At 45.4% G+C, this 25825-nt stretch overlaps 1 protein-coding gene across 1 annotated transcript in view; it reads right to left on the reverse strand.

The window, feature by feature from the left end:
• The window catches only part of SLC44A3 (solute carrier family 44 member 3), a 94250-nt gene that overhangs the window by 13090 nt on the left and 55335 nt on the right, over window positions 1-25825 (reverse strand). The window contains exons 11-12 of the mRNA XM_080800310.1: window positions 23600-23756; window positions 20989-21075 (exon numbers count right to left, since the gene is read on the reverse strand). Coding sequence (XP_080656436.1) covers window positions 20989-21075; window positions 23600-23756 — 244 coding nt within the window. The remainder of the gene's footprint in view (window positions 1-20988; window positions 21076-23599; window positions 23757-25825) is intronic.

Raw genomic sequence — 25825 nt, forward strand, 5'->3', positions numbered from 1 at the left:
GCAGAGAATGTCAATTATATGGTTTCACTTTCTTGTGGAACATAAGGAATAACATGGAGGACATCAGGAGAAGGAAAGGAAAAGTGAACTGGGGAAATTGGAGGGGAAGACAAACCATGAGAGACTGTGGACCTTGAGAAACAAACTGAGGGTTTTGGAAGGGAGGAGGGGAGGATTGGGTGAGCCTGGTGGTGGGTATTAAGGAGGGCACTTATTGCATGGAGCACTGGGTGTGGTGCATAAACAATGAATCTTGGAACACTACAATAAAAAAAAAAGCAATGAACGTAAGAGTTTATGTATATCTAAATGAATGAATGGATGAATAAATATATAAATAAATAAATGCAACGCAATGTGGAAGAAAAAAAAATCCCAGCTTGACAATGGTAACACCTCAATATTTTATCTTCATTCTCACTCCCTTGCCTGGGGTTAAAGACTCCCTCTGGGGGTGGCTTGATTAGTCTTCAAAACTCCCATGGACTATCAGAAGCAGCAGGGGAGGGTGGGGGTCAAGGTCATAAACAAGGAAGGTCCTGCATGACAGTGAGGACTGGTGAACCATGAACCGTGGCTCAAGGGCAAATGTGAAAGAACATGGAGGAGAAGAGAAGCTCAGGCTGGGGGAGAAGAGGAGGAAGGGGCATGGGGGCAGGCAGTGGTGAGGAATGCTTCAGAGCAGTGGCTAGACTATGGTTCCTGAAGTTGGCTGTTCCCTGCAGGGAATTGGGGTGGATGGGTGCCAAGGCTGGGCCAAGGCAGCAGCAGGAGGCAGTGGATGAGACTGAGGGGCCCCAAAGAGAAGTGTGGTGGGAAATGGGTCTGGAGGAGCCATGAGCCAGACCTTGGTGGGGCTGACATGCCCTGCTGGGGAGCAAGGGGAGAGACTGGAAGTTTCAGGATTGTCACAGTCATTGTCAGCCTGTGCTTCTGGGGGCTCTCCCAGGCTGCCCTGTGTTCTCCCGGGGTAGATCTCCCCTCATCACTATCTACTGTTTAACCACAAAGCCCTGTACCTCTTCTCACCCACGCCTTTGGGGAGCCCTAAGCACCTCTGTAGCCCAACCTAGTGGGCTCTGTGCAAGTTATGCATAAATTCAGTACAATCAGCCATCCACTGAGCACAGTGGTGCCATTAGCAGTCATAACCAGGGGCCAGGGTGCCTGGGTGGCTCAGTCGGTTAAGCGGCTGCCTTTAGCTCAGATCATGATCCTAGGGTCCTAGGACTGAACCCTGCATCAGGCTCCCAGGTTGGTGGGAAGCCTGCTTCTCCCTCTCCCACTCCTCCTACTTGGGTTCTTTCACGTCAACTCTCTCCATCAAATAAATAAAATCTTAAAAAAATAATAAATAAATAAAAGCCAGGGGCCAGGCACAAAGAAAATGAGCCCTTCTCCAGGGAGAAAACAAGAGTATTAGGAACTGTAATACTTACAGTACTCTTCCCAGGTACTGTGCTCCCCTCCCTCCTACTTCAAGACATGCCTTAGTGGTATGTCCCAGATGGTTCACCATAGTCCCGACTTGTTCCTAATTTGTTTCTGTGGCCTTTCTCTTTTTCTTTCTCTCTCTCTCTCTCATTCTTTTTTTTTTTTCTGTCAGTAGGCAAGGGTGACACTTCCATGCGTAACGCAATGAGAATAAGGAGTAATGGCAAGCATTCATGGAGTGCCCACGGCGCGCCATGCCCTACTCGTATTCTACATTCCCCTGACTGGATTTACTCGTTTAACCCTCTGCAAACCCCAACTGGATGAGAAAGCTGTTGAGGAAACGAAAGCACAGAGAGGTCAGTCAGGTCGCACGCCCTCGGGTGTACCCATGCAACCCACGTTGCATCACTTACAAGAAGTAGATCTCTGACTCATTCAGGCCCATCTGCAGGAAAACATTTGCTTTGAGCTGTACTTTTGCTTTTCCCTCTAAAAGGCTCAAAATAATAAAGCAGTGCTCTCAAGAGATGTATCATTAAAAAGCACTAAGGATGTGGCAGGATGGCCCAGTGGAGAGGGCTGGGTTCCAAGCATATTGCCTCTGATGACTGGCTATGTGGCCTCCATGAAATAACGTCACTTCCACAGTTTGTAAAAGGTGTCTGCCCGCTCTCAGGCTCTGCACTAAAGATGCTTTATGCTTGCCCTCGCCTTTGCAGGGGCCCAGGCACCCTCCTCTTATCAGGCTATATAATCTCACCCGTTTCTTATCACAATTCAGTGTAATAATCACCGTATTATTATTAGTCCTACCTCATGGAAAATTCTAATCACTGAAGATAAAGGAAAGAGATTGAAGGATACTTTTAAGTAACAGAAAAGCTGAATTACCTCTGTAATTTACTTTGAGAGTCGTCCAAGAATGTTAATTGCACCTTTGACACAGAACGAACATTTTTGCTCCTCAAGTCAAAACTGAAGCCAGCGCAGCTCAGCCTCATGTCCTTCAACATCTAAGGGCAGCTGTTTGTCCTCGCACGAAACTCAAGTGCTTCCTTCTTTTGGTGGCAGTACTGTGAGCCCAAGGTTCTATTGACTCTTCAAAAAGGTAAACAGAGTATACCTGCCGTATAGGCAGGAAGGCATGTGCCAAAAACCACGCCATGAATAGCTAGCTTTATTTCTGGAATGCCTTCCTAATAAAGTCCTGATATTTATTAACTCAAAAATACAACAAGAACTATGAAAACAAACTTGAGGAGCTGGATGATGAGAAAACAACCCTGGTAGTCATAATTCCCTCAGAACTAAGAGAAATACAGTGAAATCTGAGCCCAGATACATCCCCATACATCTGAGCGTCCTTCCTTGGGATTACAGTGAAAATTGCAGGGACCGCCCCACACCAGTTTCATCTTGAGCTCTGTTTTTATCACAAACACATGCCCAGGGAGGCAAATACAAATAGCTTCTGGGTCTCCCAGGGCCTTGCATTCACCCTTCAGAGCTCTTCAGGAGGTCACTAGTGACTAGTTGCAGAAGTCCAATGAGATGGTAAGCAGGGGAGATATGCTCGTCCCCCCCAAGGTTGGGGCCAGGTAGGAGGTGGGTGAAAGAAAGAACGTGCCTTTGATGAGACCTGAGGCTGCCTATAAAGCCAGGCCAGTGCTGTCTTGTTTGCTCTTTTAAAATCTTTTGGGGCACCTGGGTGGCTCAGTGGGTTAAAGCCTCTGCCTTCGGCTCAGGTCATGGTCCCAGGGTCCTGGGATCGAGCCCTGCATCGGGCTCTCTGCTCAGCAGGGAGCCTGCTTCCCTCTCTCTCTCTCTGCCTACTTGTGATCTCTCTCTGTCAAATAAATAAATAAAATCTTAAAAAAAAAAATAAAATCTTTTGCTTCCCCCCTCGACCCCGCCCATATTTTTATTTAAATTCTAGTAACTTAATGTGTAATACTGATTTCAGGTGTAGAAGTTGGTGATTCATCACTTACAGATAACATCCACAACAAGTGCCCTCCTTAATAGCCATCACCTATTCAGTCCCCCCCCACCCCGCCCACCTCCCCTCCATCAACCCTTGGTTTGTTCTCCATAGTTAAGAGTCTCCTATGGTTTGCTTCCCTCTTTCTTCCCCCTTCTTGTTCATTTTTAGAATAATGGCTTTATTATTTTTATGCGCATTATAAGAAAATCAAGCAACATAGAAAGAAAAAAAGAAGCAAGGAAATCACTCTGATCCCACTCTTAAGAAATAACCATTGCTAACATCATGTGGACCGTATCCCAGTATTTCTCCGCAAATACAGCAGAGAGAAGGAAGAAGGGATGGACAAGCATAAGTTATAAAATGAAACTGTATGTTATTTATTTATCTTTAAAGATTTTATTTTATGTTTTTAAAGATTTTGTTTATTTATTTGACAGAGAGAAAGCACGCATACAAGTAGGGGGAGCAGCAGGGATGGGGAGAAGCAGGTTTTCCACTGAGCAGGGAGCCCGATGTGGGACTCAATCCCAGGACCCGGGAATCGTGACCTGAGCTGAAGGCAGCCACTTAACTGACTGAGCCACCCAGGTGCCCAATTTTTAAAGATTTTAAATAATCTCTACACCCAATGTGGGGCTTGAACTCACAACCCTGAGATCAAGGGTTGCAGGATCCACCAACTGAGCCAGCCACGCATTCCTCTATTGTCATTTTAAATAAAAATGCCATTGTTAATTTGACTTCCTCAGAAGAAAATGAAACTAAACTGAAGTGAAGGAGTATTTGAATTTCAGGCAAATCTATCTTCACAAACTAGCCTTTCTAAAGAAGTATTTCTAAAATCATTATTTAAGGGGTGCCTGCATGGCTCAGTGGGTTAAGCCACTTGGGAACTCAAAAAATAAAAAGACGTAAAATAAAACATCATACACATAAAAGATTAAGGATGGTAAAGAAGTCCTTTCAGAATGTGTGTGAACTTAAGTGACCATCAACTTAATATAGACTGCGTTATACTTAGGATGTTATATATGAATCTCATGGTAACCACAAACCCTAAAACAGATATATGCAAAATAAAAAGAAAGGAAGCCAAACATAACACTAATGAAAGTCACCAATCATAAAGAAAGCAAGAAAAAAAGAACCAGAGAAGAACTACAAAAACCACCAGAAATCAATTAACAAAATGATAATAAGTACACACCTATCAATAATAACTTTAAATGTAAATGGTCTAAATGCACCAATCAAAAGACATAGGGTGGTGCAATGGATTAAAAACTAAGACCCATCTATATGATGCCTAGAAGAGACTGAGTTCAGACCTAAAGATAAATATAAACTCAAAGTAAAAGGATAGAAAAAGATACTCCACGCAAATGGAAGTGGAAAAAAAAAAAAAAAAAGCCAGGGCAGCAATATTTATATCAGACAAAATAGACTTTAAAACAAAGGCTGGGGCACCTGGGTGGCTCAGTGGGTTAAGCCTCTGCCTTCGGCTCAGGTCATGATCTCAGGGTCCTGGGATCAAGCCCCACATCGGGTTCTCTGCTCAACGGGGAGCCTGCTTCCTCCTCTCTCTCTCTCTCTGCCTCTCTGCCTACTTGTGATCTCTGTCAAATAAATAAATAAATAAATATATAAATAAAATCTTTAAAAACAAACAAACAAACAAAAAAACCAAAGGCTGTAAGGAGAGACAAAAGAGGGTATTACATAATGATAAAGGGATCAATCCAACAAAAGGATTTAACAAACGTGAATATCTATATACTCAATGTAAGAGCAACTAGATACATAAAGCAGATATTAATAGACATAAAGGGAGAAACTGACAGTAATAAAGTAGAGACTTTAACACCCACCTACACCAGTGGATAGATATCCAGGCAGAAAATCCTTAAGGAAACAGTGTCTTTGAAGGACACATTAGACCTGACGGACTTAAGAGATATACAGAACATTCCATCCAAAACCAACAGAATACATAGTCAAGTATACATGGAACATTCTCCAGGATAGATCACACATCAGGCTACCAAACCAGTCTTAACAGATTTAAGAAGACTGAAATCATATCACGCATCGCAACAGTATAAAATTAGAAATCAAGTATAAGCAAAAACACAAACATGGATGCTAAACAACATGCTACTAAAAAACTAATGAGTCAATGAAGAAATCAAAGAGGAAATATAAAAACAGATAAAGACAAGAAAATGAAAACACAACAGCCCAACATTGCAGCAAAAGCAGTTCTAAAAGGGAAGTTTATAGTGATACAGATCTAACTGAAGAAACAAGAAAAATCTCAAAACAACAACCAAATCTTAGACCCAAAGGAACTAGAAAAAGAACAAATAAAACCCTAAATTAGTAGAAGGAAGGAAAGAATAAGATCAGATCAAATGAATGAAATAGAGATTTAAAAAAAATAGAAAAGCCCAAATGAAACCAAGAGCCGGTTCTTTAACAGTTAGGTAAAATTAAAAAAGCCTTTAGCCAGACTCCTAACTAAAAAAAGAGAGAGGACCCAAATAAATAAAATCAGAACTAAAAGAGAAGTAACAGCTGACACCACAGAAATACAAACAATTATGAGACTACTGTGAAAAATTATATGCGAATAAATGAGACAACCTAGAAGAAATGGATAAATTCCTAGAAACATACAATCTTCCAAAACTGAATCAAGAAGAAACAGAAAATCTGAAAAGACTAATTTCTAGAAACAAAACTGAATTGGTAATAAAAAAATTCCCAAAAGCCAAAATCGAGGAGCAGACAGAATCAAAGTGAATTCCATCAAGCATTTAAAGATGAGTTAATCCCTATACTTCTCAAAGTATTCCAAAAAAACAGAAGAGGAAGAAAAGCTTCCAAATACATTCTATGAGGCCAGCATTACCAGGATACCAAAACCAGACAAAGACACTACACAAAAAAAGAAAACCACAGGCCAATATCCCTGTTAAACATAGATGCAAAATCCTCAACAAAGTAATAGCAAACTACATTCAATAATATATTACAAGAATCATTCATCACCATCAAGTGGGACTTACTCCATGGATATAAAGATAGCTCAAATATCTGCAAATGAATCAACATGATACACCTCATTAACAAAATGAAGGATAAAAATCATATGATCATCTCAACAGATGCAGAAAAAGCATTTGACAAAATTCAACGTTTATGATTAAAAAAAATAAAAGGGTGTAGAGGAAACAGACCTCAACCTAATAAAGGCCATATATGAAAACCCATTGCTAATGTCATCCCTGGTAGTGAAAAATTGAGAGCATTCCTTCTAAGATCAGGAACAAGACAAGGATGTCCAACCTCACGACCTCTTTCAACAGAGTACTGGAAATAAGTCCCAGCCATAGCAATCAAATAAGAAAAAGAAAAGGCATCCAAATTAGCTGGAAGAAAGAAAGAAGACCACTGTCTTTAGAAAGAAGTAAAACTGTCACTATTTGCAGATGACATGATACTATATGTAGAAAGACAAATATGTATGATTTCACTTATATACGGACTAAAAAACAAAACAAACAAAAAGCAGAAATAGACCCACAAATACAGAGAAATGATGGTTGCCAGTAGGGGAGGGAGGCAAAGTGGGTTAGGGGGAAGTGGGAAATGTCGACTTCCAGTTAGGGAATGAGTAAGTCACGGTGATGAAAGGCACAGCACAGGGAATAGAGTCAATGGTATTATAGCAGTCCTGCATGGGGACAGACACACAGTCGTTGAATCACTATGTTGTACACCTGAAACTAATATAACACTCTGTGTCAACTCTATTGCAATAATAATTTTTTTTAAAAGAATAAAGATAGAGGTTTAAAGGAGATTCTGTCTCCCTAGAGAGCAATTTCTAAAAGAAAAAGGGGGAGTGAGAGTCCCCTCAACTTTCTCCCACCTCCTGATTTTAGCGAATTTCATTACTATTCTGCGCTTCACAGTATCTGCAGGGCCCCTCTCGATCCCTCGATTGCAAACAATGCTTCTGTGAAGCTAACGTTTGTTGAATGATAAAGGAAGATGCTTTTGGCAAACCAAGAATGTTTTCCAAACAATATGCCTTCATACAAAACCCAAACTCAATTGATTGGTACATTTGTTCTTTGGGTAGAATGTTAGGATTAAAAGGCACCCCAGACATCACCCAGGAAAAATCTTCTCATTTTACTGATGAGGAAAAGGGAATCTCCGCATGCTAAGTGACCAGGCAAAGGTAACAAAAAAGGAACAGGGACTAGGTAGGTATTCACAGCCAGTGGCCCTTCCTCCCCCAAATCTAGGAAAAGCCAAATCAGGGAACCGCATCTTGCTGAACCTTGACCGGCCATGGGTGTGTGAGCAAAGCTCTGCCCTCTGCAATGAAAACCCACCAGAACAACAATCTGATTAAAAATGACAAGGCACGTGCAGGGTCCCGGGCTGTGAAGGAAGTGCTGCCTTGGTCCAATACGCCCCTCACCAGCACAGAGAGCTCTCACAACCACTCATCTCATTTGACCCATGCATCATCAGCGGAGGCAATGACCAAACTCAGAATGGAGGCTCGATCTTCCCTCTGGCCAGAGGAAACTTCTGTATCCGTGACATGGGAAATGCCTGTTCTGTTGTTTTGACTTCAGGCTTTATCAGGTAGGAGATTAAATAGATGGGCTGTCCCTGGCTAATGAAGACCCCTGGTTTCCTGTCTTCCTCACCCTTTTCCTTGACAAGGAACTCCAGGCAGCACAATAAAGCCACCGAGGCCACCCATCTGCAGTCCCATGGAGCACCACACAGTAACGCCATCACCCTCCTTGAGCTCTTCTGCCACTGGACCTCAGTTTCTTCCTTAGTACACAGAGGATAACACCACCTGATACGCAGCATCCCCCAGAGGGTAAGCCCATTCTGCGTATGTAGAATGTTTACCACGGTGCCTGGCTTAATGTAGAAATGCGATAAATGGCTGTTACTTATAGACTTTAGGAGGCTGGTTCTTCAGAACCATAAGAGAATGTCACGCATCTCTGATTTGAAGCTCAGGACCATGGGAATGTCAAGAGGGGATGGGGCGCCGAAATGGGAATGTTTACACGTTTTCATATACACGCGGTTTGGGGAGATCATTTTAGGTCACAGTTCTGTCCCTTCATGAACACGTTTTTGGTGGCCACAGGGTTGGTGAGGTGAAGACTGACCTGTATGAGAGAGGCCTGCTGACAGAGAGCCAGAAAGTCGGCGGAAAGGTCGCTGGTTGCAGAGAATGACTATTGGTTTGCACCGCAACTTGGCCCAGTTTGCAGCAAAAAACTCAAAAGAAAAATGCATTTGCTTAAAGATGCTATAATAACAGATCTTTTCTTCTTGAAGTTTCAAAAGACCATCAGACCTTCTACTCTAGCCTCCTCTGTCCACAGGCTCTTCTGGAAGAGAAGTTTCCCTGGAAGTCAGTCTACGGTGGTGGCAGGCAGCTCTAACGAGAAAGGGTAGCGCTTTCCAGCATGTGTTTCTGTTTTCTTTATTCCCTCCCTGCTCCTCTTAGCAGATGCTAAAAGCTGTGTGAAGGCGGCATGAAGCCAGGGCTGGTGCTGAGAAAGTTCAGGCCCTCATCTTCAATCATGCTTCCATCCACAGACAAGGTCAGGGCTGTGGATGGGGCACTGGGCCAGGTCAGCAGCCTTGTGTTCTTGGGACCTCCCCAGGTTTCTTTGTTGCCACCTTGATGGAGGCAGGATGTGGGCCCAGCTGACAGACCCCGAGTGCCCTTCCCTGCCCCCACTACACCGCATCCTGGGGAAGGCATCTGGCCTCAGCTGTCCCACTGCCCGGACGAATGCGAGTCTAGCAAATGTTCCTTGTGCCCCACCCTGGCGCCAACTGAGGCATTCTATCAAAGGCGAAAGGAGGGGGAAGATCAACACTCTTGAAGAACTGTCAAAGCCTGGATCCACTTGCCAAAACTTTTAGGAACTGCCTAGCCCCACCTAGATAAGGAAGTACTTGAACCAAATTCTCTGCATTACTTCTCCTCCTAGTTTTCACAGCTTTGTTTCTCAACCGTCTATAGAGATGAGACTGGGAATGGAAGGAGAGTCCAGCTACCCCAGATCTATGTGTGATGGCTTCCTCTGCTCTCTTGACCTCTGTTTCTTTTCCCTGGGTACTTTCTACTCCGCCCCCCCCCCACACCCCACATTCCCCACTCAAGGAGGACTCAGGCTCTGGGCTCATTCCCTGAGGCAAGGTTGGGGGCTCTTGAGGGGTGGGGGGGGGTGGGAAGACACTCAGTCTGCAACTCATATTAGCTTTTGATTTCCAAAATTTTAAGCTCTTTAAGCTCTTACCTACCAGCGGAGAAGGTGAAGGAAGGGGATTCTCAGCGTGAACCAAATGTCTCAGAGTAGGAGGTGAGCTATATAGGCCTTCCTATTAGAAAGTGAGACTCCCCTGGGCTGAAGGAGGGAAGGAAAAAAGATCTGTGGGTCTGACCATGGGTCCAGTTTCCTTTTTTTTTCAGCAGAGGGTAGAGAAATGGCAAGACTCTCGAGGGAGATGCCCATTCTGAGGGTGTGGGTGTGCCGGGAGTGAGGGGTTCCAGAGACACAGAGCTTTCAGCGCTAAGACCAGAACATTCCAGACAAAGCAGGAGGGCTGGTTAACTAACAAGTGCACATCCAGGCAGACAAGACCATGAGGGGCCTTGCAAAAGAGTCCCGCTTCCCAAGTAAAGCCTGAAAATGGGATGCCATGAACAGGAAAGGGGGATGTCTCAAGGGCAACCTGTGTGTACTAACGCTTAGGGACACATGAAATCTTCTAGAAGCCCAAGAATAACAGCTGAAATTTACTGCCAGCCCAGTGTAATGGGAGCTCCAAGTCAGAAATTGGGTTGAAAAGCATGATACAGTATTCCCTGTACATCTGAGTTTGTGATCGAGATGCACACCATGTGGAAGTCAGTCCAAGATGGCAGGCGGAGGTTGACAGCCAGAGCGCCATGAGATTCCAGCTTGTAGCAAAATGTGAGTTAGTGACTGGGGCACTTAAGTGGCTTTTATTCCCTCAACCACTGGGACTCACACCTTTCAGGTTTTAGTCTATGAATGTATCCTCTAGTCCTTAGCCAACAACCACTTCTTCCTCCCAACCTGTCTCCATGTCTAGGACAAAGACAACTGGGAGATGACAGCAGAGGAATGTCCTCCCAGTCACTGTCTTACTTAGAAGACTATGGAAGAGAAGAGGGAAAGGCACGGGTTCAGAGGTGGGCATTCAGAGCCCTCTGACAATAACTGTTCCAGAAACAGTCCAGGGAGAGAAAGGACATGAAGAAACCATCAAGGGGAAGACTAGGTTTGGGATAGGAGCTACTTAATGATTTAATTTCATTTCCTACACTACATAAATTTGGGAAATGTTGAAACTAATCTATAATCTTTACATTTTCTAAAAGTTTTTAAATTCCAGTTAACATAGGGTGTGATATAAGTTTCAGGTGCACAATACAGTGACTTAACATTTTCATACAGCACCCGGTGCTCATTTTGTGTGCTCCTTAATCCCCATCACCTATGGGGTAGGTTGGGTTAAATAACATTTACATTTCTTAAGCATTTAGGGTAATGCTGAGAATTTGGACTGTTGAAGTTCTGAACTACTTCCCCCAACACAGCCCCCACCCTGACTGGGAATCACAGACGGCAGCGGGACCAGCCTCAGTGGCCCGGCAAGCATGGCGCCCACAGCAGACATGAGCCTGCTGGTTGGAAGAACATGGGAATCCGTCTGCGGTTGCCACAGTGCCGGACTGAATACCGTTCATCACAGCAGTGTTTTCATGTATCACCTGCTTCCTTATTTATGAGGAAACTGGATTTTGTGAACTTTAAAGGTGGTTTTCACAGATCTAAGTTAAAAACACAGACAATCTCCCTCAGCATATTTCCAGTGTAGCCAGAGCAGGCATGAGGAAAAGGCACAAGGAGCAGTAAGGAGTTGCTTCACATTCTACAGAATGCTCACACCTGTGAACAGAGTCTTAGAAGAAAGCAAATGGTGATTCCTTGCAATAGATGATGTCTGAACCAGCGTTGTTGGAAAAAGCCCCAGTTGCCCTTGTAGGCCATGACACAATGGCCCAGGACTGCTGAAAAATGGGCGTGAAGAAGAAAATGAGCGCTAGATACAGAAGAGAAGGGCCAAATGGATTGCTGTGCAGGACATGTTTCCGCAACCTCGCCACCATCCTTTCTTGCCTTGGTCATGGGTTTGGGTTTGAAGTTGGACTATCCCTCACCATCACCCTTCATGAGGGGAAAGCCTGGGCATTATTCTGGACTAGGGGGACTGGAAAGGCCCCTCTTAGCAGTTCAACTGCTCCCAATAAGCCATTAGTGCAGTGATCCTGGGAAGAGAAACATGTATTCTGAGGACTTCCCTAAGGATGCGGACACACTTCTCACTAGCAGTCTTTGTAGATAACCCCAGGAGCTCAGCAGTGATCTAAGTGCATAGGAAAGCATCAGTGCTCGTCACTTTGTGGGCTGGGGAACATGATAATGGCTTCCATTTATTTGGCACACACCTCTACATACCAGGCAGGACACTAAGAGCTTTGCAAACATTATCTATTTAATGCCCTGTAATAATCCCGGGAGATAGGCACTGTTGTACCCAACTTGTCTAGCTACGTGGTAGACCTCCAATATTTGTCAAATGAATGAATAGACGAAAGCAACTAACCCTCTGCTTCCCCTCACGAAGGAAACTTACACTTTGGAGCATGTACTGAGGCAAACAGCATGCTATAATAGATGCATGAGCTTAGCTGGCCCTCTCACTGCCCAAGAGGTAGGTTTAAGAATTTTGCTTTACGTACGGGGTTCATCCAATGTCACACAATAAGTAGAGGAACTGTAATTCAAGCCCAGACCCGTCTGCCTTCTTCCCACTTTATCAAACTGCTAGGAAATGGGTATATGGTCCAGACCCAAGGAAGTGGGGAAAGGGGAGGAAAGAGGAGTTCTCATAAGACGTGGATAAATGTTGGGTTGCCCGGGGGACTTAGTTGGTTAAGCGACTGGCTCTTGATTTTGCTTCAGGTCATGATCTCAAGGTTCTGGGATCGAGACTTGCATCAGACTCCCCTACTCAACGGGGACTCTGCTTGTCTCCCTCTCCCACTGCCTCTCCCTCTGCTCGCTCTCTCTCTCTCTCTCACACACACACACACACACACTCTAAAATAATTAACAAATCTTAAAAAAAAAAGAGAGAGAGAGATGGATAAATGTCTTCCAGGAAAAAGAGGGAGCTAAAGTGTAAGGATAAGAGGAGAGGCTTGGGGAAGGAAGCTGGGGACTTGGAACCATTAATAAGAGGGGAGACTTTGTCCTTGCCAGGATCCAAATGTTCCCCACCCTTCTGCCCTAGGAGCATGGAACTGACTTCCATGTTGCCCAAGGGACAGATCTACCTACAGTTATGCTGAAAAGGTAAAGCCAGGGCAGGTCACCTTGTGTAAAGTGGTGTACTTGTCTATCTCCAGTGTCTCAGTGACACTTGTGAGGGCAGAAGGAGAGAAAAAGACACAAGGTAGAGAAGAGAAGAAAAAGTACTGTTCACCTGTGTGACCCTGGTTGAGGCTTTCAAGCCTCTGGACCCCAGATTCTGCTGTAATCAGGGGAAGGTGCCCCATGATCTCTATAGTTCTAGGGTCTGAGTTCCTATCCCGCAGAAGGAGTGCTGTAGTGGACTGAGGAAGACCTGGGTTTTGATCCTGGTGCTGGGTAACCTTGTGTTTGTGTTTCCATGGCCAGGGACCTCCTTTAGGGTAACACCTCTCATTTGGTCCCAGAGTGGGAGGCTGACTTAAGGGACTGGTGTGTCTGGGGGAGGGGCAGAGCTCAGGCTAGCTCAGCTGTCTGTCATTCTCTTTGGGATCCACCTGTCACTGAGAACGCACCTTCTTGGCTCCTAGGCAGTAAGCTTATAGGAGAGACCTCAGAGGCAAGTCTATACTGTTGGCTGGGCCTGAGAGAGGGTGGGCTGGTCCCTCTGTTTCAGGAATGAAACATTAATAAGCTGTTCCTATAATGCATTTTCTGACATGCTCCTTAGGTACTCAGGTGATTTTTAAAAAAATGTTTCAACACATTTTAATTTTTTTTATTTTTAAAAGATTTTATTTATTTATTTGAGAGAGAGAGGAAGAGAGGAGTATGTGTACATGAGCAGGGGCAGAGGGGGAGGGAGAGAGACAAGCAGACATCGTACTGAGCACAGAGCCTGACAGCAGACTCAATTCCATGGCCCTGAGATCAAGACCTGAGCCCGAACCAAGAGTCGGACACACAACTGATGGAGCCACCCAGGTGCCCCTTAACACTTTTTTTTTTTTTTTAAAGAATTCTGCTTATTTATTTGAGTGAGAGAGAGAAAGAGCGCACAAGCAGGGGGAGTAGATTCCCCACAGAGCAGGGAGCCTGATGTGTGACTCCATCCCAGGACCCTGGTATCATGACCTGAACTGAAGGCAGATGTTTAATTACCTGAGCCACCCAGGTGTCCCAGTGCATTTTTAAAAGACTATTTTTAAGTAATCACTACACCCAACATGGGGCTCAAACTCACAACCCTAAGATCAGAGTCACATGCTCCTCCAACTGAGCTAGCCAAGCACCCCTTGAAGTTTAGTCTTTACCTGCTTAACTCTTAGCTCTCTTGGTTGTTCAGAACTTGGACAAGGAAGCAAAATGATTTATCAAGTCTCCAAAACTTCAACACACAGCTCTATTATTTTCTTCCTGTCCCAGAGTGGGCTGCTACTCAACTTCTCAGAAACTAAGTATATCATCTGTTTAAAAAAAAAGGGACGCCTGGGTGGCTCAGTCAGTTAGGCCACTGCCTTTGGCTCAGGTCATGATCCCAGGGTCCTGGGATCCAGTCCCACGTTGGGCTCCTTGCTCAGCGGGGAGCCTGCTTCTCTCTCTGTCTCTGCCTGCCACTCTGCCTACATGTATGCTCTCTCTCTCTCTCTCTGACAAATAAATAAATAAATAAGATCTTAAAAAAATAAATAAAAAAGGAAAAAGGATAATCATCACATATCCTCACAGGATTATCTGAGTTTGGAGATGGTTGACATGTGTAGCTAGCACAGTGCCTGGCACGCGCCAAGTGTCCAGTAAGTGGACATATTCTTGTCTTCAGGACTTACACACCATGGAGAGTCAAAGCCATTAAAGCCTAATGCTCGGCTGTCTCTCAGCAGGGGTTTCTGAGTAGCCGAGGGCTCCATGCGCAACTGACCCTCCCTGTGCACCTTCCTTCCCCATGGTGACACAGTCACTCACTCAACAGATATTAACTGCTTCTCTGAGAAGGCAGAAGAATTTCAAGTCAGGAAGGACCTCAGAGTCCAACCTAAGATGGCAGCTGTTCCCTGGGCCTTACCCCACAAGGAGGAGAGGCTGCTGAGGCTCACTTGGGGAAGAGGGCTTGAGGGCCTCACCCTCCTGAGCCCTGACCCTTGCAACACACCCACAGCAGGTGGGAGCTGGGCTCCAGAGAGGCTGCTCCCAAGAAGGCACACGAAGCCACGGCCCTAAGGACAGCAGGCCCCGAGCCAGGCACCAGGAAACATGAGGATGCGGTTTGTCTTCCCCCAGACAGCCTGGGCCCCCTGACAAATAGGTTGTCTCAATTCCTTTCCATCTAAAGCCAGGGCGGTAACATTTGCCACCAGACAGCTGGGCTGTGAGGCTTAGCATCTTCTATAAATGGGCCTTAATGCAAACTATCATTCTGACACATGTGTTAGCCTATTCCTAAAACATGCACACTTGGGGGCAGCTCTCCAGGACCCTCACCATCAGCTGGCTGCCCCCAGAATAGCTGGGGAGTGGCAGGATCCAGAGCTACTGCTGTCATGGAGAGAATGGCAGTCCGGATGCTCGGGGAGGAGGCCATGGTGGCAACATCAGCTCCCAAGACCACTGTGTCCTTTTAAGAGATGTCACATCATTTTCATAATCTAGTGAGAGAAGTTGCACAATACTCATTACTTTCTTCTCCCCCTGCCCCCCTGATTTGTACATGCTGCCCTGGGGAGAGAAGAGAAGTCACTGGAGATCTGCCAGTTGGCTTGAGATGAACCAAAACCTGACACAGACGGGTCACCGACTGCCTCTGCTATTGATGGGACTATGAGAAAGAGAGGCATTGAAACCGAGCTAACTGCAAGGAAAGCCGGCAGTGGGGAGCAAAGGCTTTGGGATGTTACAAAATCGAGCCTGCCACAAAGGCTTGGAGGACAGAGACCAACATTATGTGTGCTGAAAAAAAGGGACTGGCAGGCAGTGTGGGTGGCGGGGGTGGGCTATAAAGTAGGGAGGGAAGGGGGGTTGTTTTCCAAGCAGTGGTGAGTTTTTCTCCGTCCTGGACCGGACAAGATCATCTGTGGCCTTTCTCAGCCATATATCTGTTAGTCAGGGAGACAGAAACTACGGCCGTTTCTGATCAACTTCGTGTCTCATTCCCAACAGATGTCTAAGGTCCGCAGGCTGGAAGTTTTATGGCCTGCACGACGGCAGACACAGGCTGGCTTGTCTTCTCCAGCAGCTGAGCAGGGCCTGGGGCAGAGATGCCCACGGCGGCGGAGGCACGTGAAGCTGCTGGGCGTCACAGGGCTCTGCTCTTGCGAGACTGACGGGGGTGACGGCGTCTCACCAGCATCTGGTTACCGGGAATGTCACGGATTTGCACCCCTGGCTGTGGGACAGGGGTCCTGGGAGCACTGCTGCAAGGGTTTTGTGGCTAGATGTCCTCCCCAGGTGCTCTGAAAACCGACAGGACTTGGAGGCTGGAGATCTGGGCAACGTCAACCAGCGCTCGTGGCTCTTTGTGACCCCAGGGCAAGTCCTCAGCATGGATAAGAGGTATGATGTGAAAAAAGCTCGAAAAACACTGTCCCCACTCTGCGAGGCTGCTGCACCTGACCAGGGCTGGCTTCACTGAGGAGCTCCTCCCAGGAGAGATGGAGTGGAAACAGTCACTCTCAAATTGTTCGCCCTCCGCCCACAGATCTCTTCCCATGCCCATCCCCACTTCTGGTGCCAGAACAAAGGACTGAAGAGGAATGCGATTCTCAACACAATGAAAAGACGAGGAATTAAACAAGAGCCAAATAGTCAACAGAAGTAAAATGTTAATTAAGACAAGAATAACTGCAACAGAACAAGGGAGCCAGCCCAAAGTGAGGCTGGGGGTACACCCACAGCAAAGCATTCCTTCCCCAGGTTGCTAATCCCAACTCTGTGTGCCCACATTCACAAGCTTTGCAGCATTGCCAGGCATAGCTGTGGCCGCCTGACGTCTTGACAGAGTAATGAATTTGAGTCCTCAGGAAACGAAGTAAAACACCAATTTTAGTTCATAAATAGCACATTTTAGTAAGCTTTAGTAACACACTATGTACTTTACTGATTAGTTAATAGCTCTTGGTTGCAGATGAAAATGAAAACCCATGCAATTTTGCCATTTGCCTGTAAGAATTGAAGAAAGAACATTCTGGAATGTTCAGGTCAGTGGGGAATCATCAGGAAGAGTCTTGTTGCCCACCAGGGGGTTTCAGACTTAGAAGCACACCGATCTAAATTAGAACTAACATCAGAGTGAGGACAGACATCTGTGTCATCAATGGACAAGAGATGTGTACCTAGGGAGACATTTCCAAGAGAAACTTAGTGGACACACTAAGAAGAGGTGTGTCATTCCTGCCACTGCGTTAGCCTGCAGAGCCCCACAGGGGAACTTCTCAGTCAGGATACTGGAACGTGCTGAAAATCTTTGAGAACAGCCCAGCCCAGCCTCCCAGAAGCTTTGACACTGACTTGCCTGAAGGGAGACGGTGGGCCCTGACCCCACTGACAAGCCTTTTCTGGATCTATAACTGCATGATTCATCCTTCACCCTTTTCAATGCCCCTACGCCTTTCCTGTCCTCCTCCACAAAAATCTGCCCCATAAAAGCGTTTGCTCAAGCGTCAGCAAACTCATGGGCCTGGCCCCTGACAGGGACGGGTGCCCGAGAGAGGACCGCAGACAGTACTTGTGTCTTCCTCTCCCCTTGTTTAACAATGTGTCCTGGTGAAGGGCTTGGGTCCTGGAGGCAAAGCAGATATGGATTTAAACCCTAGTTCTGCTACTGGCTATGTGCCCTCTCAAGCCTTATCTACCAATTGGAGATTCTATCTCAAAGGGCTGTGGGGGAAAACGAAGGACTGATGTGAAGTCAGGAAAGTGTTCAGCACACGGCTGGGAGCACAGTGAATGCTAGAAAGCCCAGGGCTCCTGCTGCCCTTCTCAGCTGATGACCTCCAGTGGGTGCTCTCTGCTCTAGGACAAATGCAATGTCTTCGAGGAAACCTCTCCTCATTACCAAGATTCCCCTTGCTGAACTTGCGCAGTCCCCGTTCCAGTACCAAACGTGCACCTCTCTGCACTGACACAAATGTCTCCCGCGAATGCCTCCCACTGTTGCCCCCTTCCTCAGGCTAGCTCATCAGCTCGCTGTGTGTTGGCTTTCCGTCACCACAGTCCCCTTCCCTTTTAAGCCCGGGTTCAGATGGTTGGAATACAGCATAAACAAGCACATAGGTGTTGGATAAATGTGGGAGGTGTGCCCACGTCACTTTTTCAGGTATACACGTATTTGGTCTTTACGGTGGAGAGACAAGTCATGAGACATGATGACATGTGGGGCTTGGTCTCCTGGTCTGCAAATGAGTCACTGTGCAGCCTTAGGCGGGAGGTCTGTAAGAATGCAGCTAGTGCCACCTGCCTCCCTCCCGGGACTGGGGAAGATGAATCGGGCTTTGAAGCAGCAGCGGTGAAACACGACCGGCTTCTTGATACTAAGTAAAGAAGAGCATCTGGGCTCTGATGGTAACAAATGGGTCTCATTCTCTTTCAGCAGCTCCCAGCTCTGACTCCACTAAACAAGGCCAGTAAAATAGGCCGCAGCGTTTTAAAATCAGATTTCCAGAGAAATCTTCCCCCAGGAACTTGTGACGGTGCCAGGAGATTTTTCAAAAGGCTAATCTAAATTCCTTCTCACTTCAGGCTCCCTTCCCTGTGCCTTCTGCCCAGTGAGATCAACAGCTCTGACCACCATTATACGGTGATTATCTTTATTCTTAAAATCTTTATTTCACTCTGTTTTCCAGGAGTGGGTTTAGACTAGAGGGGACTGTTTCCTCCCTATCAGTATTCACATCATTTTCTCCCTTTCTTCTTCACGCTTCCCCCCCCCCCCCCTTCTCCCTCTCAAACCGGCAGGCCTCCCCGCAGTGCCTGTGTTGGCCCGGAATGCCTGGCCCTGCGGCGGCCACCACAATGAAAGACACTCTGACGGCTGGTTCAGGCCGAGGCCTACAGCACCACCCGCATGACCGGAATCTGAAGGCCCCAGCCCTGTCTGCAACATGGATGCATCATTCGCCAAATCCAGGTGAGCGGGGCCTTTTTGTGGTTCAGGGACAGTCACTCTCATTGAACATCTGATAAAAGGTCCCTAGTTCTTTACAATGGTAATTAAGGTGTGGCTAAGATGAAGGCTACTCAGGATCTTTGAAACAGTTTGAGTGCAGAAAATACAGGATAACAAGGCGGAGGAGAAAAGCAGAAACAAGGTGCAGGACGGCGGCTAACAAACACGGTTTAGCAGCACCGCTTGTCTTCAACTGAAACCTTCTGGGGAATCCCACTCCGAGTCCGATGGGAGCGGCACTGCTCTGCGTGGAAGCCAGGGTAAAGTGGTGGAGGTACGGCCCATGCTTCTGCCTCCTCACCCCTGCTCTCCTCTCCTGAAGGGGTGGTTCCTGGCACCCACAAGGAACCCCTAGGCTTCCATGAGCGAAGGAGCGACAGAGAAAGGAGGTGAATTTACACACACAGTGAGATGGGATGGTAAATCAACTTTAGGGCCTCATGGGACCATATGGCCAACATATCTGGGTATCAATGGTCCCATTGCTTTTGTCTTTCTAGTTTATCATGTTTCTTAGCCTTGATTTTCATGGCTAGATATATTTTATCAAAGTATATTTTTGTCATGCATCTCAAAATCTTTGCAGAGTAAGTTGGTGTCTGGATGTGTGCACACAGTTCTAGGAAGAGAGAAGCTGGCATATCACATCCACGATGAATGAGACATTCATAGGGTCTGGTTTCACTTCCTATACAACTCACTATTCTGAAAGGGGCTAATTACTTTTTAATTTTATTTATTTGAGACAGAGAAAGAGCGAGAGAGCACGAGCAGGGGGAGCAGCAGAAGGAAAGGAGAAAGCAGGCTCCCCACTGAGCAGGGAGCCCAATGCAGGGCTGGATCCCAGGACCCCAAGATCATGACCTGAGCAGAAGGCAGACACTTAACCACCTGAGCCCCCCAGTGGCCCAGGTACTATGATATTTTACTATGCTTTATGCTGGCTTAAAGCAAACCGAATGAAAACAAAATACACTCTAAAATGAACGCAAGATTCCTTAGCGCCTCAAAAATAGAGCTTTACACTATAAAGACCACCCTTTCCCCTGAACAATGAAAGGTATTCTTAAAACCACTTATAGTACGATGTTAAACACAGATGGTCTAATTAGTCCTTTTAGTTTGGCTGTATATTTATTAAGAAGAGGGGCAATAATAAGAAATACTTTGCTAAGTGAGATTTCTGTGGACTTTTAAATTATAAAAGCTGACTTAGAAAAATACTGCTTTCTGTAAATTTGGCTGAGGGCTATTAATTTCTGAAATTATCTACAGAAAAGCGTAACATATACTTAAGTGTCCATCAATTTGAAAGACTCGAGAAAAAAATGTGAAATCCAAACAACTGCAGTATATAATTTTTTCTGATTTTTAAAGGAATATTTATAGCTTGAAAGGGAAAAGCTGGTGAAATATATAAAAATCAGACAAGCAATTCTTTGCCCATTTCAGGAAAATTACATACAGTTCTTAAAGAAGACATTGACAATTAGCTCTCAGTTGACACATACTCATTATGCTAGAATTTCTAAAAACTCCTCCTCTTTTTATTTCTGAGAAGGGAAACACATTTCTTTCAGAATTGGAAGAATAGCTTTAATGACCTATATAATCTATAGCTCAGAAGCCAGATCCATCAGACAGCCTGTTTTCCTCTGGTCAAAGCTAAGAATAACTTCCACATTTTTAAACGGTTGGGAAAAAAAATCAAAAGAATAACAACATTTCTTGACAGGTCAAAATGACATGAAATTCACATTTCAGTGTCCATAAAGGTTTCTGGAATGCAGTCATGCCCATTCATTTATACTTGGTCTGTGGCTGCCCTCCTACTACCACGGCAGAGCTGAGTAGTTACAACTGAGACTGAATGGCCCCAATGCCTGAAATATTCCTACAATCTGGCCTTGCCCAGAAAAATTTGCCGACCCCTGACCTAAGAGATGGAGTCCTTGGAGGGCCCCTCTGTGTGTCCTCGGGGCATGCGGCAGGAGACATACCTGGTTGAACTGGCGCAGGCATTTGTCCAGACACGAGGAACAGCAGAAGCAGTGTCTGCACACACATCTGGACCATGGACCACGCTGCTGGAATTGGGATCAGAACCAAATGAACAGAGTCAGAAATACAGAAAGAAAGAAGCAGGCAGTTTCTGCAGACACACTGTCCAAGTTTCTAACTTGAAGATTTATGTACCTGGGGAGGCACTTGGTGTGGGAGATGTCCTTCCATTCTGCACATGCTACTACTACAAATTATTACCATGATTATCATTGAGGGTGAAGCTTCTCTTCTGTGGGCTTACCTTGTGATGATTGCTGGTGACCTTAGCAAAACCAGAAATGGGTTAGTCCATATTTACTAGCAAAGGTAAACTAGGGTTTCGGGTTCTAGTTAAAACAAACAAACAAACAAACAAACAAACAACTCTTTCCATCTTCCCCTAAGTGTTGTCAGTGATAAAATTTGCTTTTTCAAACCAGTTTGTGTTCTTGAAAAATCCACTACCTAAAGACTGTGAAACAAATAATGAACTGTAGATACTAATTATGTGCCCATATAAAAAAAGGAATCAAGTTTAACTTTCTTTGCAGAAAAAAAAAGCCCAGAGATTTTTAGGGCTAAATTTCAAGGGACAAATTAGCCCTTTGACATGTAATTTGGACATATGCATAGCTCAAGAGTGAATAAAACTCTTGGAGGAGGGTTGACTGAATGTGTCCCACTGACTGCCCAGAGTTAAAAAAACAAACAAACAAAAAATCCCTGTAAACAATCCTGAAAATAGTCCTCTCTTGAGGACCCCAGAAGTAACTCAGCCTTATATGGACATTTTCTTGTCCCAGTGTTAACTCAATTGGATGAAACTTGATCTGGACACTTTTCAGCCTGGCTGCGGTTGTGAATGAGCCATTTCATGTAGGAAAGATCACACAGCAGTGGCGAGAAGTCTTTAAGTAGTAGACACAGTGTGGGGAAAACCGTGTCTTTTTAACTGAAGAAAGCAGTGAGATCACGAAAGGGGAGTTTGGCCCCCTGATCCTTCTGGGATCTCAGAAGTGATAAATAACCTTTTGGACCCCTGCCAGAGAGACCAGTCACTAACACCTCTTTTAGATTGATGGACGGCTGCTGGCCCAGAGTTTAAGGAGCCTAGCTCTAAGAAGGATGGCAAGGTTCCCTAGTGCTCATTAGTTTGTGATTATCTATTGCCAATGCATATAATGAATATATTTAAAACAGAAATATGTTCTACTCTTCAAAAAAGTCCTTCTTGAGGGCGCCTGGGTGGCTCAGTGGGTTAAGCCTCTGCCTTCAGCTCAGGTCGTGATCTCAGGGTCCTGGGATCGAGCCCCGCATCGGGCTCTCAGCTCAGCGGGGAGCCTGCTTCCCTCCTCTCTCTCTGCTTGCCTCTCGGCCTACTTGTGATCTCTGTCTGTCAAATAAATAGATAAAATCCTTAAAAAAAATCCTTCTTGAAATTGAAGGATCAAAGTACAAAATGCAGGAGCCAGAGTAGCTAGATTTGGCTTGGAACTGGAATGCCGCTGCACGTCACCAAAATGCATGCATTTTTCCATCGCTTGAAATGTAGCCCCGAGAATCTCACTATAGGATTTATTTCCAAAAAAAGTCAAACTTGATTCTTTTTTAATGTGGGCACATAATTAGTATCTACAGTGCAATCTTTCAATAGAAATACAAGAAAATACTCTACAATCAGGGCAAGTCCTTAGCATGTATTTAATGATAAGGAAGCTAGATAGTTTTATGTGAAATTCAGTCCATTATTCCAAATTCATATACCAATCTTAAGCCTTGATTAGACGCTTAAAAACATCAAACAATTTTTAAATATAGGAATAAATCCACGTGTAGAATTTCCCCACTTTATGTGTCCTTTAGGAAGGACACATACCCACATCCAAAAGGTGGGAATCAGGTAAACTTGTGAAACTCCGATCAAGTCACAAACACTGAGGTGGGGGTGGGTAAGGGATTAACATTGTGTGAGAACAGAAAAGTTGGGAAAAGTCCAGACTTCCCTTGTTTGGCAAGCCAGAAATACCATGAGAACAGCTGTTTTCCTGGTGTTCTGGTTTCCACTGGCATTCATAACCAAATGTGCATGGAAATAAAAACCAGGGAGGAGAAAAACCCCCAGGCACAAAAGCCCTACAGTTTTCTGTCTTTTGAGCTGAGATTTAGGTCAGCTTGTCCACTTCTCACTCTTAAGCACATTTTCTCTCCCCGTCTCTCTCTCACATACACACATGTACGTGCACACGCACACACACATTCTCTCTCACACTCACTTATTAAAACTACCCTCCCCACCCCACACCAGTCACTTCCCACAGCACCCTCTAGGAAACAGAAAAGTAAGGCATATTTTAGCTTTAAAACAGAAACAAACAAATATTATTCCTATCTCATAGTATATTTTTTTACTTAAAAAAAACCCCAAAAAACAGGATAAGTGTTCACAGAAACAATGGTCACTGCCACGGGTCCACACTCCTGTCCTGGGACCTGCTGCAGCTGCCCAGTGATTACCTTTTCTGCCCCCCCCAAACACCCTCTGCCCTCTGCACTTAGGGACAGCCTTACCTTGCCCTCCAGAGCGCTGGAAATGTACATGAGAATGGTTCTTGGAATCCTTGTCACAGTGATTAAAAATGACCCTTTTATGGCTGTTCCTTGATGGTAGCGGAAAAGAATGGAAAGAGACCAAAGGATTGGGTGATCAGGAGGGTCATTTTTATTTCTGGGAAGAGAGGAAAAAAAGACAGCACTTAAAAAACACCATTTAAAACTTCTCTGGTTCAAATTATCAACAGTGATGATTTATAAATGCAATAAGCAGTAACGCAATAAGCATTTGGCAAAACTTTTATACTCATTGGTAGCGAAGGTTAAATTATTTCTTGGACTGACTCCTTGTCATGCCACTTAATGCTACAAATAAACAAAACAGAAAATTAAAAAAAAAATACTGAGGAATGAAAATAAACAAGCTTCCCTCTTTACCATGCCTCCCCTCCCCCAAATCCTGTAAGTTTTCTCTTAATCTCATTTTCCCTTTCAGAAGTTTAATTATATAATCATTTCCAAGGTCTACATTACATATGTAAAAATTGCCAGCATTGGCTTGGTGATTAAAATCACCACCAAATCATGTGACCAGGAAGGGCAGCCACAGGGACACCAGTGAGCTCCAGCTTGATGTGAAAGGGACAGAAAGTTCCGGCTCCCGATCAGCTCAAGTCTCCTAAAATCCAGCTGATTTCTACTCTGCTCTTTAAAGGTCACTTCAGTGTAAATCATTTGTGGAACATGTCATGACACAGCAACCAAGAACGCAAAAGCCAGTTTCCCAAGCAGAGGGGAAACAAAAAGTGAAAAAGAACAGAATGGGCATGGCCTTCACCCTACCCCAAACCTGAAAGATAAAACAAAGGAGGGAGGGCTGGCGCCACCCCTCCCCTGACCCTCTCAATTCCCGCCGGTGCCAGTTCTAGAAAATGAGGCCCCTTCCGAGAAGCCACCTCTGATTCAAGTGAAGCTTGGTTACTTCATAAAGGATTATTCTACAACTCGCTCTGGTTGCTAATAAGTCACTATGAATTAAGGTTTTGACAAGAGCCTAGGTTTTGAGGGAGAAAACGGAATGTGGCCAGAAATGTCTCAAGAGCTGGCAAAAGGGCTGTATTTTGCTGTTACTGAAATCATCCAGGAAGGAAAGGAGAACCCGAAAGTCCTGGGAGCAGAGGACCCGTGATCCAGTCGCCCCACAAAAAGGGTGATGTGTGTTTCAACTCAGTATTACTGAAAATAGGAAATACCAGGGAAACTATTGCTGATATGAATTCATGCTGGTCCGATAAACTAGAACAGTGGTATCGGCCAGGAAACTCTGACATGGTTTTTCCCTTTCCTCAGCTTTTTTTTTTTTTAAAGGAAGAATGTTTACTTTTCCATTTAGGAGATTTACATGCCTTAGAACTTATTAGAGCGTCAAGAGGATACAGGGAGAAGAGGACAGCACCTGCTTTCCATCTGGTAGGGAAACAAGTGATTCACAGGCCACTGTGAGGGGGCTCTGGGGTCTGGTCCTCCAGGTGTTGGAAGTCTCGGCGTCAGCATCCTCGTTCTGAGAACATTTCCCTGGGAGGGGATCAACCATTTCAGGCAGCGGCGTGACGGCCGTAGTCTGTGACACACTCTGGTTGTCACTCCAGGCTCTCCGGGGCTTGGTTGGAAGTAGATGCCTCAGTTCCAGAAGTTGGGTTATCACGTGATGAGAGAAACAACTTAAAAAGAAGGCCCTTCCAACTCAGGCTGGCTCGTGGAGACAGGAGTCATTAAATACACCCCCACCCCCCGCCCCCAATTAAAAACCATCCTACAGAAAAGGGTTAAACAAGTAGAGTGTCTCTGAGGCCTCCACCTTCTCTTCTTAGACTTTTCTCCATGTTCAAAGGTAACATCGCCCTGCCATGCCTCCCCGGTTGTGTTTGTGGCCGCGACCTTCATCTCTGCCTCCTTCACAAGCAGCAGAACCTGCCCTCAGGAAGAGGACATGATTATATCCGATGAAGCTTAAAATGATACTCATCTCTGGATTTCACGGTATTCTGAGAACTGGCTTGTGGGAGGGCAATGCAGCGCTGGGCATGTCAGGCAACCTGGGGCTGAGTTGAGGAAGCCGGGGCCTCCCAGCAGGTCCGCCCTGTGTCCCCAGGGCATACTGCCTGTGCAGCACCTTCCACCCCGCTTCTGTGGCAGTGGCATAAGGAAGACCTGGAGAGAGTGAGAGAGTAGGTGACTCTAGGA

The sequence above is a fragment of the Martes martes genome (assembly GCF_963455335.1).
Source record: "Martes martes genome assembly, chromosome: 4".
NCBI classification, from domain to species: domain Eukaryota; kingdom Metazoa; phylum Chordata; class Mammalia; order Carnivora; family Mustelidae; genus Martes; species Martes martes.